Source organism: Mya arenaria, chromosome 4 (genome assembly GCF_026914265.1).
Source record: "Mya arenaria isolate MELC-2E11 chromosome 4, ASM2691426v1".
Lineage (NCBI taxonomy): Eukaryota > Metazoa > Mollusca > Bivalvia > Myida > Myidae > Mya > Mya arenaria.
The window spans coordinates 3,670,884-3,690,501 of NC_069125.1; the positions used below are offsets into that span (position 1 = coordinate 3,670,884).

At 33.2% G+C, this 19,618-nt stretch overlaps 1 protein-coding gene across 1 annotated transcript; it reads left to right on the forward strand.

Annotated features, from left to right (window-relative positions):
- The first annotated feature begins 3,550 nt into the window (after positions 1–3,550).
- LOC128231223 (cell-cell adhesion glycoprotein 64-like) lies at positions 3,551–19,069 on the forward strand. The gene is made up of 7 exons (XM_052943759.1): positions 3,551–3,637; positions 12,772–12,844; positions 13,031–13,219; positions 14,319–14,447; positions 15,419–15,556; positions 17,178–17,303; positions 17,995–19,069. Exons 1-7 carry the CDS (start codon positions 3,635–3,637, stop codon positions 18,069–18,071), a joined length of 735 nt encoding a protein of 244 aa, XP_052799719.1. The 5' UTR covers positions 3,551–3,634; the 3' UTR covers positions 18,072–19,069.
- The last annotated feature ends 549 nt before the right edge of the window (positions 19,070–19,618 follow it).

Here is a 19,618-nt window from a genome sequence, read left to right on the forward strand (position 1 = left end):
GCCTTAAGTACAGGAATCATGGTTAAGATTATTTGTAACGTGTAGAAAAACGTACACAATCAAGTAAGTATAATATGAGCAGACAACACACGGAGCAGGCAACATATGTAGCGGACAACAGTTGACAACACAATTGTATTCATAGTGTATTATATCCTCCAAATATCTTAAAACTGACAATACGCTTCGACGAACATTTCTGAGAACATTATTATATTAAGCGGCAGATCCAGTCCACCGAATACATATTTCAAGGTTTTCTTGACCGTTAAATATTGTTCTTAATAATTGTCCATAGAATCCGAGACCGCATATTTTAAAATAGTTCTGCAAAACAACGTCAAATATTTAAATTAGCGTTGAAATATGGTAGACCCGTTTTTAACTGCAAAGACCGAAGATTGCTATTTAATTCGTTTATCGGAAAACTGACGCAGGACCCTTTTCATAACAATTCATATCATTGAATAACACTTCAAGGGTCATACTCACAAGTTGTCAACTGTGTGAACCATGATTTTTCGACACCGAGTCAGACCAGAGGTTTTCCTGCGTTTTATCTTTTACACGCGACACTTACATATTTGACCAATATATTGAGCTATCAAGCCATATAGGGGTCAATCCTGGAACAAGAGCAGCTCGACATGCATCGCCCACATAATAAATACGCTCTCGTCCAGACGCTATCGTTAAAATAATCGACACAAGAAATGTGCTTTATTGTCACATTGACAATAAGTTTATTTGAATACTCATAATTTTGCATGTGTTATTCATTTTCGTATTAAGTCGTTTTCTCATTTGTTTGTATGCAACCGATATTGGTCTGTACAAGTTTGAGAAAATAGGATTCTATGTAAGATATTTGTTTTAAATACACTGACTTTGTATAAAACCTTAGGAAAGCATTTTCTCATTTGTTGCATTCGCAAACAAATCAAATGAAGTTCGGCGGAACAGATAAAAACGTTTAAGCCAAAGACGTGTGTTTTTCTCAACAACAAAAAGTAAACAGTTGTACAATAACAGCATCGGTTGATGAAGGTAAGCATTTAGTTGGGCTGAAATACCACTGTTTGAATGTTAAGACAACACCCTTTATAAGAAACATGTATATGGAAGAATATTTTGTTGTTTATTTTATAATAACAGCTGAAGTTGTTCTTCAGGCAGCATTTAATGGCATTAAATGATGAATACATAGCAAAATTCTTGGAAAATATGCTTGCAATTCAGGTCTGATATTTTTTCAATAATTAGAGACAGTATTTTAAAAGGGACTTTAAAGCGTGGCTTGCCAGGAAGTGCTGATATAGAAATACCTTCCTGTGAAAAATGTGGGGTTCATATCGTTGACCTTACTAAGAATGTATCGAAAGATATAATAAGATACAGTATGTAACCGTATATGTCGATATTGAAAAATATAAAATGGGAGAATGGCTTTATTCTTCCTATCAATTGTAAATTTAAGTAATGTCTCACTCATTTGCAGAAAAGGGATTGCAAAGCGTACCAATGGATGTAGATCCACGAAAAGACGGCGACGTCATGACAATTAATTACTTCATCAAAATTTACGATGATAATCGAAGAAAACGATATCTGAGATCATATGAATGAATAATCTAATCCTTGCATGATTTTCACTTTGATAATTTTTATCGCTATACCATCCTTATTGTTTCACTTATTTCAATTTAATATCATTTTGGTGAATTAAATATATTTTAAGGTATGCATTTAATGCAAAGATCATGAGTTGTAGGATAAAAAGGAAAGTCATTATAAATGTTCGGGTTCCGCCATCCACATACCCCGGTTCTGACAGGTGAGTGTTTTGTCTCAGCTGAGCCTTCGTTTCTTTTTGATTCTCGTGTACCGCTCCAGTCAATATCACCAACTGGCTGTATATTCGAAAGTTGCAAGCTGGACCCTGCCTCAATAAATGAGAAAGGAAAATCGATACAAGTTGTTGAGATTCATTGGCGCGTGTGCTGCTTGCTTTGTTTTCTATCGCCCTTCGCGCCAAATTAAGTACATAATTAAAGTGTAATGTAGAACATTTAAACATATCGATTCGTGGGAACCGCACCTGAAGCTCTGCGTGGCAGATGAAGGAGGTGACGTTGTTTATTTGTGACGAATGTACCAAATGAGGCCATGGCCAAACATTCGTGATGGTGAGTCACTCTTTAAACCTCCGAGACGTTTGCACTTTATTCGCTGATGAAGACACATTATTATAGCTGCAGATCGAAACCCTTAAAGACAGTTATTGTGCAAACGGCGTTTTATTTGGGTCTTTACAAAGTGCAAAACGATCGCCATTATATCGACTATTGTCGCATAACCTTCGATGTCTCAGACATGTTCACGACCTTGTTGTCGTCATGCACCAACCAGTACCGCTGCTATGGTCGGTAGATCCTCAGAAGGGTGTTAACATCAGACAGGAGGCCAGCAACTCTTGTAAAATCGTTACAAAACTACGTCAGTAAGCCCGCATTTGTTTAACTTGGTAAATTTCGACTTCTCGTCGTCTATATTATCTATACTTAATAGCGGGGATGCCCACAAGACAGTGCGACATATTATTCATATATTGAGGACACCTTTAACATGACTGTCCCATATCTCTCTGTTAATTTTATGGCATTCGTAATATGTACATGCACTCTAAGGTGAATGCGTGTTTAATCGATTGCAGTCACATATCGATGAATTCAACATGTTCTAAATACTTTTGATAATGCAAAAAGACGTTTGTGGTGTTCAAATTACGTTTAGTCGCAGGGAAATATATTTGAACGATGAAACAAGTGAGTTCGTTGACGTTGCCGCTGTCAAATAGCCACTTTTATAATACGTTCAATATTCGATGAGGCATTATTGTTCAGTGTTTAAGTAGGATGACACCAGCTAAATTTTTGCAAACATTGAATATTGTAATTTCTTGAGGACCTTTAAACTTCCCTTATCGTAAAGAGACTACATAGTTTCTACACCGATAAAAAAGTTAAACATTGAATATTATATAGTCTAAAGCTAAGTACAACTAGGTTAATGAATAATGTATAAATTTCATATTGAGATTTTTTTTTGTTATTTGTATTTTGTTACGGGTTTTGGAACATATTTGCGGCAAACTGAAAATTAAAATATTTACACTAAGCAATCTATCTTATATCCTTTCATGAATTATTCGCGGTATTAAAAAGTTGTAACAAGTCTCAGCATGTTTAACACGTTCCATCCCAATACACCCTTTAGAAAATAATGATATTTATCTGCAAAGTTGTGCAAGGCTTGCACATAAAATCTATTCAAATTTCATTGCCGAAATTGAATCATTTTTGGACAGTTCATGTTTAAGCTTGGAACGGGGACTTGCATGTCAACTCACGTAACCATGTACTGAAATAGTCGTTGTGCAAGTGGCCAATTCGAATTCGTTTTAATATCCACGTGATATCGTTACTACTCAACAACGCCGAACCAATGGTCTTGATGGAATAGTGCGTCATGTCAACGTTATGTGTATAAAAGACGGCGCGTCTTGTGCTCTGGGCGTCAATTCTTCAAGGAATTTCTAGTTTCAGACTGTTGAAGGACAAAACAGGACAGCAAAATGGTAGGATCATTTTACGTTTTAATTTCTTTAATCTCTCTGAATTGTTATAAAATAATTTGAAATGAATACAAATTATATCTGTTTGGTGTTGAAATTTTCTAATAATGCACAACGTACGTTTAATTGGCAAGATTTTGATATTACCAATTTTCGGTTGCCTGAAAATTTGTAAATGTTTTTCTATCAATAAATGTTTAATAAGATGGCAAAAGAAGTGAAAATATAATTTGTAATTCAAAATGTTTAGGACTCTAACTTTTATTACAGTTTAGTGCATCTGATCTGAATTTAAATTATGCACACTAACATCATCTACTACATGGGATTGGGCAAGACGAATATACTTTGTAATGTACAATTTAGAAACGGAATTTATTTTGCAATATGCTAAAAATGTAAAAAAAATGTTAAAATTATTGATAGGAATATTATATAGTGTTACGTTTGCCAAAAACGTAAAGTGTACTAAGACTCAAATAAAGAAAATATTTTCGATCAAATGAAAGTTCACGTTTTCGCTCAAATGAATGTGTTTCATGCCAATTCGTCGGTATATTTATGCAAACGTTTCGGGTTTGAAAGGTGTTTTTATTTCTTTACATATTGTGGTCAACTTTATTCGCACTCACAAAAACGGTTTTTGTGCATTTTCAATATATTTATTTTCTTGAATGTATCCATTATTTATTTATTTTCTTCATTGGAACTTGTTTTACTTAGATTTCGTTTCGCATAAATTGTTTTAAAGATTTTGATGTCAACCCATATATCAAACCTAAACGAAATCAAATGCAATCGAACTATGAATAGTTTTGCCATGTTAAACAGTAAATGTTAAAACTTTGTGTGCTTTCATACTTTTGTCGATACGTTTATAATGTTTAGAGTCGCAAAACTAAACGTATTTTGCTAACAGCATACAGCATCAGAGCCCATTGAAAACGAATAGTCTGAACTCTGGTCTCGGACAAAAAGTTTTATCAAATGGCAACAAATCAACTTGTTTATTCCTCTTACAAAATATTTGTGAAAAAAACTTTCGCTTAGTAAGGTAATTAAGCAAATTTAACTAAATATATACCAATATTTAATTAAAAAGAATATGCGACTCTAATTTTAAAGAAAACTGTTCAGAACTTTGTTAGGTTTACAAATAATCAACTGCATCGTTGTTAACTTTAAATACTGTACTATACTTTGTTATGGGCATCTTGTAATTTGAAGAAACTGTTTAAGCTGTGCTTGTATTATCTAAATATATTAGCGCATGTTTAAGAATTTCAATTTCATGCCTTTTGAAGAATTCTCGGTTTACTGAACAAAAAGAAAGTCTGGTTTTGCAATGAGAAACAATCCAAAAAATCTAGTACATTTTAAAAGCCTTCGCATTTGACACAATTATGCGAGATTAGTTTAAAAACAGTAGACCAGTTTGCATTAAATTGCAAATAAACCGCAATATATATCTTCTTCAAATAGGTGAAACACACAATTGTGCAATCCTATCAATTGTGCAATCTTATCAAACTTTCGTAAGATTAATAAGATTCAGATCAAGAATTTCAATAAAAAAATAAATGAGAAGATCGACAAAATGTGTGTTGCAAAAATATTTGTTTGAAGCAAAAGCACGTTTTTTTAATTGCTTAAAACTTATCAGCTTCACAAATGATTTCTAATAAGGGTATAAAAGTGTTTATTATAATGAATTTACTATATTAATCACGTTTAGATTATTACTACCAAACTTTGAAGAAACAGTTTTATTATTATCGTTGTGTCCGCTTTATTCAAACTGTGAGAGATGCTTTATTTCATAAGCAATGCTATAAAAAATATATGTACCGTCGTTTACTCCTCAATTCTAACGTACTTTTACGATTATTCTTTTTCGTTACATTTGCTTACAATTTTATGTATTTTACTAGGTTATCTATTAGCGCAGTCTATATTGGTTTTCATTCATTTATGAATTATAAATTTCTTTTTTTCATATTGAAATCTACTCCCCCTACAATTGGACGTCTTGCTGTTTTCATAACTATAATACCAAGGGTAGCAAAAATAAGTCATATTTGATAAGTGCATTTAACCAAGGAGATTAAGTCACATTAAAATTACGCGTCTGTAAAAATAGCATTTCCGAAAATAAATATTCCCAACTTTAACGCTACAAATTGTCTATACAACCAGTAGGCTTTTGTAATTTATAGATTTCAAATCACTGCAGCCCTTTCAACAAACTACTAAGAATCTACCGAATAATATTTTGCGAAGTATAACTCTAAAAAATATATGTTAAGTCCTTGAAAGACATATGATATGATGTTACGTTCGCCAACGACATTAAATGTGCAGAGTCCCAACATAACTCGACAAAATATTTTCGTTCAGATAATTTTTTATGTTTCCCCCCTTTTGAGAATGTTTCATGCCTATTCGAAAGTAAATTTATTCGACTGTTTCGAGTTTATGAAAGAGTAAAATGTTTAATGTTTAAACTAACTCATAATAAGATGTTCATCAACTCTTCTTCGTCCAATACTGCTTTCACTTGCTCTTTGACCTCTTAGCTGTATTTTTGCCGGAATTTTCAACATTTTGTCATGTCAAAATTTAAGAAAGCTCTGAAGTCTGACCCTAGACTCCAAAAAGCAAACATTTTACGTTATCGTTTATATAACATAATTGTACACACTCTGTGTATATAACTATGGTATTTGCTGGTGACATTAAATCGATAACCTACAGGAATGACACTCACAACAATTAAGATTGGTAGTTTTGAATCCTGTCTCTCACTTCCGAACAAGAAACATGATCGATGGGAAAAGAGTTATGGGCTGGGGACTTCTGATGATAACTATTACAAGCTCCCGTGTATTTGATTATGACAGCACCATATTTACAAAACTTGCAAACCAAAGCTCTGTTCAAAAGAAGCATAGTTTAAAATTAATTACAGATAATTGGTCTGAAGTTCTTAGTTCTTAATTACAATAATAATATATACCTTTAAAAAATTGTCTTTGTGACTCAAACATAATTCATATTAAAAACAAATAAATACTTTCTGAATGTATACATATGCAACCCATTACAAGTCAACGGAGATCGGAAAAGCATTAAGATTGATAGCAGAGAATATACATTGCTCTTGTAAATAAAGCCGTTTTCCTATATACGGTCGTTAAATTATGTATGGGATTCCACAACTGTCTATGATTCTGATTTGTATCGATATGTAACAATTCATTGATTCATGCGAATTCAATCTTAGAATTTGCTAAAAAGCGAAATTTTTAAGGGCTTGAATTCCGATTTGATATTTGTGACGTTTTATGTGATACAGTTGTTTGTTTATTTAATTTCTTTTCCCATTCAAACAATCACTATACAGCATATGCCACATTTATGTAGAAACATAAAAATGATGCAAACGAAACTCTTCCAAAATCTAGTTCTGAGTCCGCAGGTTAGAGAAAATCTTGTCTGGTGTATTACCTTACATACTAGCCGTCTTTCCGGTGGTTCGTTAAACGGGGATCCAGTGAACTAGTGCTAATTATTGTTTAAACATTAAACATTTTACTCTTTCATAAACTCGAAACAGTCGAATAAATTTACTTTCGAATAGGCATGAAACATTCTTAAAACCCCGTCTAATGATCTTATTATGTGACGAAGAGAAAATTTGATTCCTCTTCGGTTTATGATTTTACCGCTTTTTACAAAACGCCGTTGCATGACTCAAAGTAATTACGATGTTAACCTGTTTTAACCTTTACGAACAACTGTTCTAAATTGCACTGATAATTTATCTTGTTTTACGTTTTCTGATGTCAGATAATATTATGTTTTAATTCCTTCTTTATTAGGCCTAGTTGTTTGCCTTGCATGCGTATATATTCAAAATGCGATTTATTCAACAACCCGGATCATTGAAATACCGACAATGTGTTAAATGCATCATCTCAAATGTATTATAATATTTAACTATAACTATTATTATTCTATTATAACCCAATTTAATTACTTATAATGACCACGTCACATTTCAATCTCGACGTTGTGTCTCATATCTGACCCCAGGTTGTTGTTTTGTGTTGTTGTTTTGTGTGTGTTTTTTGTTGTTGGCTTTTTGGGGAAGTGCTTTATCATATCAGAATATCAAATGCGGCCTATACTTTGCTACTGCCACGCTCTAGTCTGACTGTTGCCATCGTTGCAACAAAGTTCAGATAAAACCTGGCAAAATTTGTGTTGCTGCCGTGACCGAAACAATTCAAATTTGGCTGCTTAGGTTCATCTACATTCTTATAATATATAAAATGAAACAGATTATCACCGATACGAGGGATCGACACAAGACTGTCACATACCGAACGTTGTGTTTTCTTCTACTTTTGAAACCGAAGATGAGGGAATTAACGACACATTTACAGGTTCTCACTTTTAGGATGATGATGATGATGATGATGATGATGATGATGATGATGATGGTGGTGGTGGTGGTGGTGGTGATGATGATGATGATGATGATGATGATGATGGTGTTGTTTTGCTCATGTTCCGTTAGATAAGCGTCAATCATTAAGTAGTACCCGGTACCAAATTTATACAGCAATAACATAAGTAAGCTTTAGTAAAATGTTGGTGCGTTTTAGTGAATGAATAACATGTCTCTTTCTCCATGTGCTTTTTCATAGATGCACCCCTCCCCAACCCCCCTCTTTTGCACATAATCAGAGACAACATTTTACCTTTCATCTGTCAAACGATCAATTACTTTTAAAACTGTTGACATTGTTATTGTTTTACTTGGTTAAATATCATCATGCAGAAGTTTCAATCAATGTATGATTCATTCCAACGAAATCTGGTCTGTCGCTATGCAGTCCCCAGAAATAAACAAAAACAGCGGTTTCAAAAACAATTTTCACTATTATGCTGGTTTTAAATGATTAGATCAAATGCATTTCAAAATACTGATCATTCCCAGCTGCTGTCAATAGCACAATGTATGCTAAATAAGGAAGCTATACTCATGGCAACAATGCACTACGGAAATAACCGATATCATTCGCGTAGAACAACGTGCTATCATCATAAGACACACGTATGGTGCGTTTACTGCAATGAAACAACATGTTCGATCAATTTGTCATGAACAGGAGCTCATGATGTATACCAATAACTGTTTTTTTAAACTTCGGGATCATTCGGATTCATAATTCTTTAATCATTTTATGTTTTATAATATTTGTAAGCTTTTTCTGAGCTTCTTTTTTTCTTCATAGTATACATATAACATCCAACAACATTAACATTATTGAATTGTCTTGACTGAAATTACTCTAGTTTAAATTTTAGCCAAAAGCTCAATTGATGATGAGAGAAAACTTTACATTGCGACAGTTCATCGTAAGCACAATTTTTGTATCAACTGTAATGAAGGGTTGCAATACACCAAAAGAGGTGGTGTAAAATATGTGCAGAACCGTTTTGCAATTTATTGCATTATATCATTAACTTCATTGTAAATTGATAAAAAAAATGAATCATTGAAAAGAAACAGAATCAGTGTATAAAGGAATTCACTGGACAATTCACTTTTTAATCAAAGTAGATTTAACATGCATCAACTGTTCAGTCAATTTCTATTGGTCATGGTCAGTAAAATGTTTGCACTGGCAGGAAAATCTAAACCTCAATATACCAGTATGAATGGTAATTCAATTATGCATTTAAAGTAAAATTCAATGATGATCATTTGATTTCCATATTTTTAAAGTCGATACGATGTCAGGTCGAGTTGAACATGTTATCGACTTTGCATATGGATATAATGTATTTTGAGGGAACTATGAAACAAATAAAATGTCTTATCAGAACAGAATTTTGTCTCAAATATCTGTGAACATTTGATATCCAACGAATAAGGGTAGTGAAAGGAATGCAGTCACAGCTGTAAAACGTCAAGGTCTCTAACCGATTGAACACTAGCTCATAGCTATATAATACAACTGTGGCCTCAAAGAAAGCCAACTGAAATAAAGCGGATTTTTTTCTTCCCTGATGGAATTCTAAACACGAGTCTACTGTTACTGAGTGTTGTCTTTATATTTATTGCATAGCCCTGCAAACGCGATTGTATTTAATGTATTTGAAAAATCTCAGACAATACCGTTCGTTTTAAAAACGACGAGACATATTGGTTAAGGTGCATTTTCATATAAGGCCTAAAAAAATATGTCTGTTTCCTGTAACATGCTGAAAAAAGATGGGTCGGTAGGTAGGGATTTTTTTTTTTGAATGTTAGAATGATCCAGTTTTCATGTTTATTTCAGGTGAATTATTTTAAAACGAATTCAGTGTGATATAAAGATTCAATCTTTATGCCACTAATAAGCTAAAACTGCTAGCTTGACAGCCATTGTACATGTATTTCAGTTGTAGAATGCATCCTTTTGAAGGGCAAGCCATGGGTTCGACTCCCAGCGGTGGCTACATTATGTGCAATTTTGAGCATTGTCAGTATGTTCACCAGGGAAACAGTTCATCTTTACACTTTGCAAATATAACCCAGTGAAAGAGTGAATCAAATATCATTTAGACAATTTATTTTTGGCAAATGTTTTAAACAAAACTTTCAAAATATATACATTTTGTAATAGTAAAACATGATATTATTGCAAAAACTTTTTTAGAATAGACTGTGTAATAATATCAAGTTGTATAACAATTAAATGTACATGACAACTATTATAAAATAAAATGCTGTTACAACAAGAACAGGCAAGAAACTCCACAAAACATATATAGATCGAATGATAAATGACTAGAATCAATGACTAAACCATTTAACTCTTAGGGCGCTGTCAGATTTGTACAGATCTTTGGGACCAGTGTAGACCAATGGTCTACGCTGAAGCTTAGAAAAGCTTAGACTGACTAATATTTTTTTATACAGTAAAACAGCAAAACAAGTACAGTACCTTAAATAGTTTCCACAACTTATTTTTTTTAACAATGTCCAGTGTTTTAAAAAGATCTGCTGTATTAGATCCTCTGTTCATTCTGTAAAAATCTCAAGCAGGATTGAAAAATAATCAATATAACTTTCAATAGAAGACCTCGTCTTTTTTCCTTTTCTGGACTTGACTGGACTAAGGTGGTAAAAGAATTCCCAGAGTCAAAACTTGGAAAAATATGTTCTGACTCTGACGATCATATTATTTAGTTAATGTATCTTCGTTATGTAAACCGGTGCATCCTTGTCAAATTCCAATATGCAACAGCGATTGTTAAGTTGCAACGACATCTTTCTTACTCTAACTTTCAGTTTCACTTTCAGGTTTATCATTTTTTCCGGCAGTAAACAAAAACATTCAACATACCTATAGACAGTATTGCAACATCCTATTTTTCATAAATGGCATAACCATAACTGTTATACAATTCTGTTTTGTTAAAGAACTTAACTATAACACTGACAACAATTTACGCAGTTCTCCTTTCACTATCATTAAAATTGACAGGAAATACGAAAAATGTTGTTTTTTTCTGTTAACCCATTAAGAACTTATAATAATATTTTTTAATTAACCGGAGATATAATAAAACAACTTTAAATAAATAACAAAATATATCTTAGCATTGTTGTTTTTCATAACCATCGCACTTAGCGAAAAAGCGGAAGGTATCCGTTAATTTGCATAATGGGCGGAGTTAATAATACGTCATCGAGTTTGAGTGCTGCTAATTGACATGGTTACCGATCAGATTTCAGATCGATAATCATTTGTCACTTCGGGTGTTAATTGCTCTTGCGGGTTAAACAAACAATCAGATCATGCATTGAGGCTCCTCTCAGATGATACCGACTCTCACACCGAAATATCCCGGGTCAAAACTGACGCATACTACAAATGTATGACGCGTCGATTACGGGCACGATTTCATTGCGTCAAAATCCGGGAGCTCGGGTCAATTGAAAGCCCTGCAGTTAAATGTCACAGCAATTAATGTTTTTGCCATTGTTTCAACTTGTCAAACCGGAAATATTTGTAACTATGCGACAATTCGGACAATACTAAATTATCATTGTCATCACAGGCCAGAGACTTAAGAATTTTGGGGCATAAAAAAATTGCGGTCGGCGGTAAAAAAATACGGTTGGTCGGGTTACAGAAAACAGACATATTTCTTTAAGGCCTAATAGAGATTTGAGGATTCCTTCATTCATTCATTACAATATATTCTTTATAACATTAAAATGACTTAGATTTAGAAATGATAAGAAAATTAATGCCGTGTTAATAAAAAGGAAAGAATGAAAGCAAAAACCTACTACGATCTTGGATCGCAGAATGATCTTAACACTGCTTAGATACTCAGCTTCGACCAACAAGTTTTTTACACTTCCGAGGTAAAATTGGTAGTATTAAACGACAGGTTCATGAGTCTACGAATGAAACTAGCAGCGACTTTAAAGACGTGAAAATGAAAACATTTTTAAAAAAAATAAATTTTTTTTTAGCGCATCATGCTGTTTGGATCATTCTCAATTTACTGAACAAAAGGAAGTCTGGTTTTGCAATGAGAAATTCTCATCCAAAAAAATCTAGGACCTTTTAAAAAGCCGTCGCATTTAATCCAATTATGCGAGGTAAGTTTAAAAACAGTTGACCAGTTTGCAGTTTGCGAATAACCCGCAACATACATCATCTTCAAAAAGGTGAAACACACAAATGTGCAATGTGATCTATTTCCTTAAGACAATCGTCCGTAAGATTAAAATTCAAAATTAAATGAGAAGATCGCCTAAATATGTATTGTAACAAATATTTATTTGAAGCAAAAACGCATTTTTTAATTGTTTTAAATACTAAACTCTATTATTTCCAATCTGGTCCTTGAAGTATAGTATTGTTGGATTGATTTTTGCAATTATTTTGGAGATCGAAATGAGCGCTAATCTGAAGAAATATTTGAGGTTGAATCAACCAACGAAACATGAAATTTGTAGAACCCAAATGATAGCAAATAGGGCATTTTTAAAGGACACGCATCACTGATGTTTTCTTCATTATACAGAACACTTGAATATATGAATAGTCCACCTGTTTCAGATGGCTAACATTGGCATGCTAACGAAGTGTTGTCTTCTCCTGTTAATTGCCTACAGTTGCCAAGGAGCGGACGGTTAGTGAAGTTATCCATTTATTATTTAATCACTTCATACATGGACATGAGAATAATTAGTATGCAATTTTAACAAAAATCTATTTTTTATACAAAAGCTCATGCATATTTAAAATGATAAAGTTCACGATTACTGATATAGATAATAGCAGATGCATTTATTTCAACCTTCCGATATGTTTGCAGTTGCATACGATACGGCGTGCACATCAGGAACCGACACTTGCACCGTGACAGGGACCGCATGCATTGATGACGGTGCAGGCACTGATAAGTGCCTTTGTGATGGATTTTGGGAAGCGAACACTGCTAGCGACGGTTGTGTTTGTAAGGCTACTTACAACTTAAACACAGCCGAAGACGCCTGCATTGGAGGTATCATCAGCATCGTCATTGTCATTGTTAAACACATTTCCACACACGCAAGTAGCATAGTTGCGTCATTAATACACAGTACAACTAGTAAAGTAAGGTTGAAACTAATTATGCTTGAAACGCAAACGACTATAAATGTTTCTTTCAAAATAAATATTTAAGAATTTGTTGCATATTTTCTATCGTTTATGTTGATAGGAAGCGGTTAGTCACGCGAGACAATTTTATAAGGCGCACTAGCGCTTTTTGTAAATTTGCTCGGTAACTCTACTCGTTCATCAAGCATAAACGCAAGAAAAAATGCGATAAAGACTGCATTTTAATAAGTTATTGATGATGATTTAAAATTAGCATAATCGTTTGCAATTGAGTATTTGTTTTTAGAGAAGTGTTACCGACAACATAAGTTTGTATCATATAATAGGTAATACTTGTTACGCCGTATATCACTGGTTAAATGACGCCGCGCTTATCCAATCAAAGCGCAATATTGAAGTAAAATATATATACACGCAATAAGTATTTTTTTTTAAAATTACTTCTTGCGTGTAACACAATATAAACGTCTTGAAAGTTTTATCTATACAAAAGAATAAACAATTTTAAGTATTTAAATTTGAAAAGATAATTAAACAAGAGTATCCTATCTTTCGACTTAAAAAAAATAAAGACATGATCTAAAATAGGAGAACACGTCATTAAAACTATTTTGTGAAAAAAGAAAAGATCACATTTCAGTTCTGCTGACTAGGTTCAATATTGAAAATATGAATTTACTCTATTAAATACATTAGTATTAGTTGATATACAATCCATTTGCAAATGCAATAATGTGCAAACATCTTTAAAGTAAAAATGCTCTTATTGGGGAAACCATGGTCTTGATCGACCCCACATCATAGTGGGTTAAAGGCGGATACCTAAACCACTGGACGTTTTTGAAATTTCTGGCGTGTATTAATTAAGATAACACTGCATAGTGTACAGACAATTATGAAAATAAGGGTTTATACTTACAGAGATGTTTACTCTAATGTTTTACAACATTGTAAGCTGACTAAAAAACCTGTAATTAAGTTGTCAACAACATTTCGTACAGAGGTTGGTGCCACGTGCACTGCAAGCACTGACAGCGATTGCCTGGCAAATGGAGTGTGTACTGGTACTACATGCGCATGTGGAGCTAATTTCTTAACCGGGGCTTCAAATGACGACACGTGTAGTGCAGGTAAGCATTTTCTTCGTAGAGTATGTATCAAAAGCGATAATTCAAAATACGTGGTTTCTCGAAATGATTAAAACGAATCATTATTGGGCTGCAAGAGATTTTAGATATTAAGTTGACGGTGCTTTACCATAGCATTACCTTTGCCCAGGTCAAAGTATCATTTGCCTATCGTATTGATTTTGATAATAACTTATAATTTAGCAAATCAAATAAGCGTAGATCAGTTAGTATGCATCATCGACAGGAAGTCTTTCAAATATTAGAAAAAAACATCAAACCGCTATGTCAGGGTTGGCGCACATTGTTAACTTAATTTTGTATAACTTATTGATATGAAATAAATCTTTGTCTGGTGCCGGAATGGCTTTGAACTGGTAGCATTTAGTTCATGTTTTAAGTCAAGTCAATTCAATTAATGTTTCGTCGATTTATACGGTCCTGTGAATCCATTTTAAAAACTCTGTTCCAGAAAACTAAAAGCTCAATCATTAAAGACGATAATTAAGATGAAATATTTATTGTTCTTACAATGTTTGATATGCATTATGTGAAACTCACGATATTCATTTCATTTACACGTTTGTTCCGTAATGTTTATAATTCATGATGTTCTTGCCTTTATGATGATGATGATGATGATGATGATGATGATGATGAAGATTATGGTGGTGATAATGATGATAAATATTATTGTGGTGGTGATGATGATGATGATGATGATGATGATGATGATGATGATGATGATGATGATGAAAATGAAGATGATGAAGATGATGATGATGATGATGATGATGATGATGATGATGATGATGATGATGATGATGATGATGATGATGAAGATGATGATGATGATGATGATGATGATGATGATGATGATGATGATGATGATGATGAAAATTAACCTCGTTAAGGTATTTGTGTATGAACCAAGTGTTAATACTAACCACGCAATATCAAAATCCTTTTACCAGGAGTGGGGGCAACGTGTACAGCTAGCGGTAGCGAGTGTAGGCACGTACCAGGTGGCTATTGTAACACAGCAGCAACCTCCGCAGTTTGTGCCTGCGGTGCGGCGTATACCGCGTCTACAACGACATGTGTTGGTGCTAGTAAGTACTTCCCTGTAACAACTTTACATTGCATAATATGTTGAATGAATGTGATGCGTGTTTTATAATGTTCTCATATTATATCAGAGCAAAGTAAGAAAACAGGTCGTTCGAAGACAAGGTGAAACTATTTAAAACGTCATATTAGTGATCAATACTGTATTTTGTCCAATGGGATAGCAGGATTTATTTAAATCTGTCCAACAATAATTTTTGCACAATATTTGTCATCCGTCACTGATTTTAATATGTAAAATCTGCAGATTTAAACTGAGGATGGGCCAGTTGATAAGATATAATATCGAACACTAAGTTTGTTTTAAAGGTTAAGAGAATGTATTTTCAAAAGATGTGTTTGCAGAGATAGTAGAGATGACAACAGTATTCAAAATATTACTAAAGCAATATTAATTTATTTTCAAAAAAACAGAATATCATTGCCAGATAAAGCACAATAAAGGCAAACAAAAATTAAGAATAGAATACGCAACATGACCTTCCACAGTGCAATAGTCGTTTGAAAATCTAAGACTAAAAATGTTTAAAAAATCGTGTTTTAGTTAGTTTGGCAAAGGATATTTATATATCCGCTGCAACATGTATGGCTGTAATTAGGAGCTTTGCGAAAGAAAAATTTACTATTTATCAAAAAGCATTTACATTTTTACAATGTCAACATTGTCAAACAACAATGTCTTGAGACTTTATGGTGTTTGCATCTATTTTATGAAATATATTTGATTTGTTGTAAAAAGGAAAAAAATTAAATCCACTAGTGTTCATTACTTTATTGAATAGTTTTCTTATTTGTAACCAAATCATCAATAACCCACAAAGAACAAAGTTAGAACGCGACATACTTTTCCGGGAAAAATGTGAATGGATAAAACCTTGTTTCGTAAAATTTGATAAACTCCTTACTTACCCAAAACATGTCACAAATGTATGTTTTTACTACCGAAAATATCGTACCTCAAAACTAAATAAAGCATGAACTTTGAAGCGTTTTAACGTTTAGCCTTCCCTACTCACTTTTGCTCTGTGGAAGGGCCTAAACTGCGTGTGTCTGCCACGTAAACTCTAGTAAATTTAACAATGGTGTCAGGTGTAATTCACATCCTTATTATATAAACACTATAAACTTGAAAAACATTATGCGCTGTTTACAAAATGGGTGAACTTAAATATCTTTTGAATCTTGTAAAATGATTATTTTGGGCCTCATACAATCCGTTGTGGTACATCTCTGCTTGTTGTAAGGAAATACTGTATTTGCCGATTTTAAGACCATAATGTATAGAATCACTTTATGTGTTCGAGTTCGAACATTTTCTGGTGCATCTGCTGTTTAACCGATTTGCCTGTTTAAAAACATGTATTTGCTGACGAACCCTAAGATATAATATAGATGTGTGTCTCATTTTACCTTGCCAATTGATATCACACTTAAGCGCTTATGTGTGGGATATGATACTTAAATGCTAAAAATGGCGTAATTAGTTTTTATCAGAAAGTAACATTTGTGTCAGTCAAACAGATCGGAGATAAACATTTAAAATTGAAATAAGAGAACATGTTTTGATCTGTCAATCAAGTAACGTTTATCTTTATCTTGTCTTAGCATGTACAGCTGACAGTGTGTGTGTAACCCTTGACGCCAACTCTATGTGCTACAACGGCAAATGTCAATGCAAAGCGGGGTACAGTGTCAATCCGAGTGGAACAAATTTGTGCGTTACTACTTTCGGTGAGTATATAGTTTGCGTGTTATCTATGCAGCGTAATGAGCTCCATGATTAAGATACTTGTTTATTTATCACAGACACTGTCTAAACTCGTATTTTAAAGAGGTGAAATAAATAGTGAAATAACATTTCATTTTAGATAGTTTGAAAATATTGGCTCGTTTAGCTGTCCAAAGCAACTGTCACCGCGCATTTACTTTGAACGAAATATCTTTGATGTCATTTCCAGAATTACTTGACACAATCAAGATGTAAGCGCCTCTTCAATTAACTATCAATACGACTTATTTCAAATGAGTTAAAAGCATATTTACAAGTAAACAAATGTTTCAGTGAGGTGTATATATAGCTGATTTTATCTCTTTAACACCAAAAGATCATTCACAGCTTATTATTTTTGGTACTCACACTATGATTAAAGTTGATACCCCCTGAAACAAACCATTATCCTATATGTGAAGACATTTTGAAGTACATCATACTTACTTCTCGTTATAATAAAACAAAGAATACTGCAGAAACAAGTTACGTAGCATAACAAGTCAAAAGGAAACCGTTTAAAGGATGAAGGAGAAACAAACATAAATCAACACAAACAAAGCTTTGATACAACAACATTCACACAACAATCAAACAATGGATTTTGGTAAATTTTGGTTGAAATTAATTTGCTTAATCCCTTCTTCTTTTTAGGTAGCGGAGCCAAGAGCATTGTTGGGTCAATCACGGTTCTGATCGGAAGTCTCCTCCTAGCAATGCTGTACATGTAAATCACTCCTTGTCGACCTCACCAATAACGGACCAAGACAAATGAATTCATGGACTTCGATTACCAATTCACGAGCAATCCAACATTTCTTCAAGGCTGTACCATAGGCGTTGTTTCATCGATGGCGATTCTGAGCGGAAGTTTCTTTCTAACAATTCTACATGTGCAAATCAATTCACTGACTGAAGAATGTTTTATACACATGATTTTATATACAAACATGGGTTCCAATAGTCAATCATTTTTTGCTTAAAAGCAATGCTATTTACGTAAATATTTGTCATATACAATTTGGTGAACAATGTTAACGCGATAAGCATAGGAATAGAACATTTTCAACTCCGTCTCATTTCTAAATTATAAAAATATGTTGGTTTTATGTTGCTCTTGTTTGTATGGGAATAGCTTTGCTGTGTATTTTTTTTTGCTTTTGTATTAAGTAAACATGAGTTCGGCTGAACAGTTATCTCCCTTAATAGACGTTGGTATAACTTTAAAGATATTGCGATAGCATTTTGCTGTTCAAGTTTTTAATGTAGGTGTATCAGCTTTCTTTAGGTTGAAGACGACTGATTAAGCCTGAGCCTGTTTACACATTCATGTTACTCTTTTAAAGCATTTTCAACTAGGCATAAACTACTTGCACTATTGTTTGAGAACAAAACAAAACTGAAAGCAGATCTGTAATATTTATATCAGTTTTTATATACGTTTCTGTAATGATAACTATAGTGCTGTAGTACTGACGCGAAATTTTTTTTGATGTGTATTTTAAAGGGACGTTTATTATTCCATTCTCAAGTGCGTAAAGACTGCGTACCGTCTGTACTTCATTTTGAGTATTTATGTCCCCTTAAATACGTTTATTTCACAGTTGATATAGAAACAAGTTATAACGTTGAAAAATAAGAATTGTTTTAAATCTATAATTCAATAAATTGACCATTAGAACTGTCTACTGTAACACATTCTGCATGATTAAATCTTTGAAAAAAACTATTTTATTGTTTATCATTATTTTCTTACAATCAACTGTTTGAGATTGGTAATTCAAACTTATGAATTACCGCATGCATATTTATTTTTGAAAAAAATAATAGTTTAAACAAGTTCAAAAGACCAGAAATGTTTAAGTTTGTTGCAGTTACCATTTCTTAAACAAAATTAAGAACGAGTTGAAGTTTCTTTAATGATCCGAATTAATACAAACAATGTGGCAATAATTGGATCTGATCAGGCTGGTTTATGCCAGTTAACACCGATGCATATGTCGACCAGTTAATTCCCCTAATAGTGATGCGGATAAATGTTTTTGTTGCCGTAAACTCTACTGACTGCGCTTCTGTCTTTATTCTAATTATATTCGGCATCCATGCATGGGGATTGAGACAATTGCATCTTTAAGTTGTTTTTGTTTTCCTTTAATTGTTATTGGTCCGTATTAGAAGGACTTTAAGCTAGTCTCGAAAGAAATGGATTATAGTCATACATTCATACAATAAACAAATATTTGTAAATTAAGATAACGGAAACAAAATACGTTAAGTC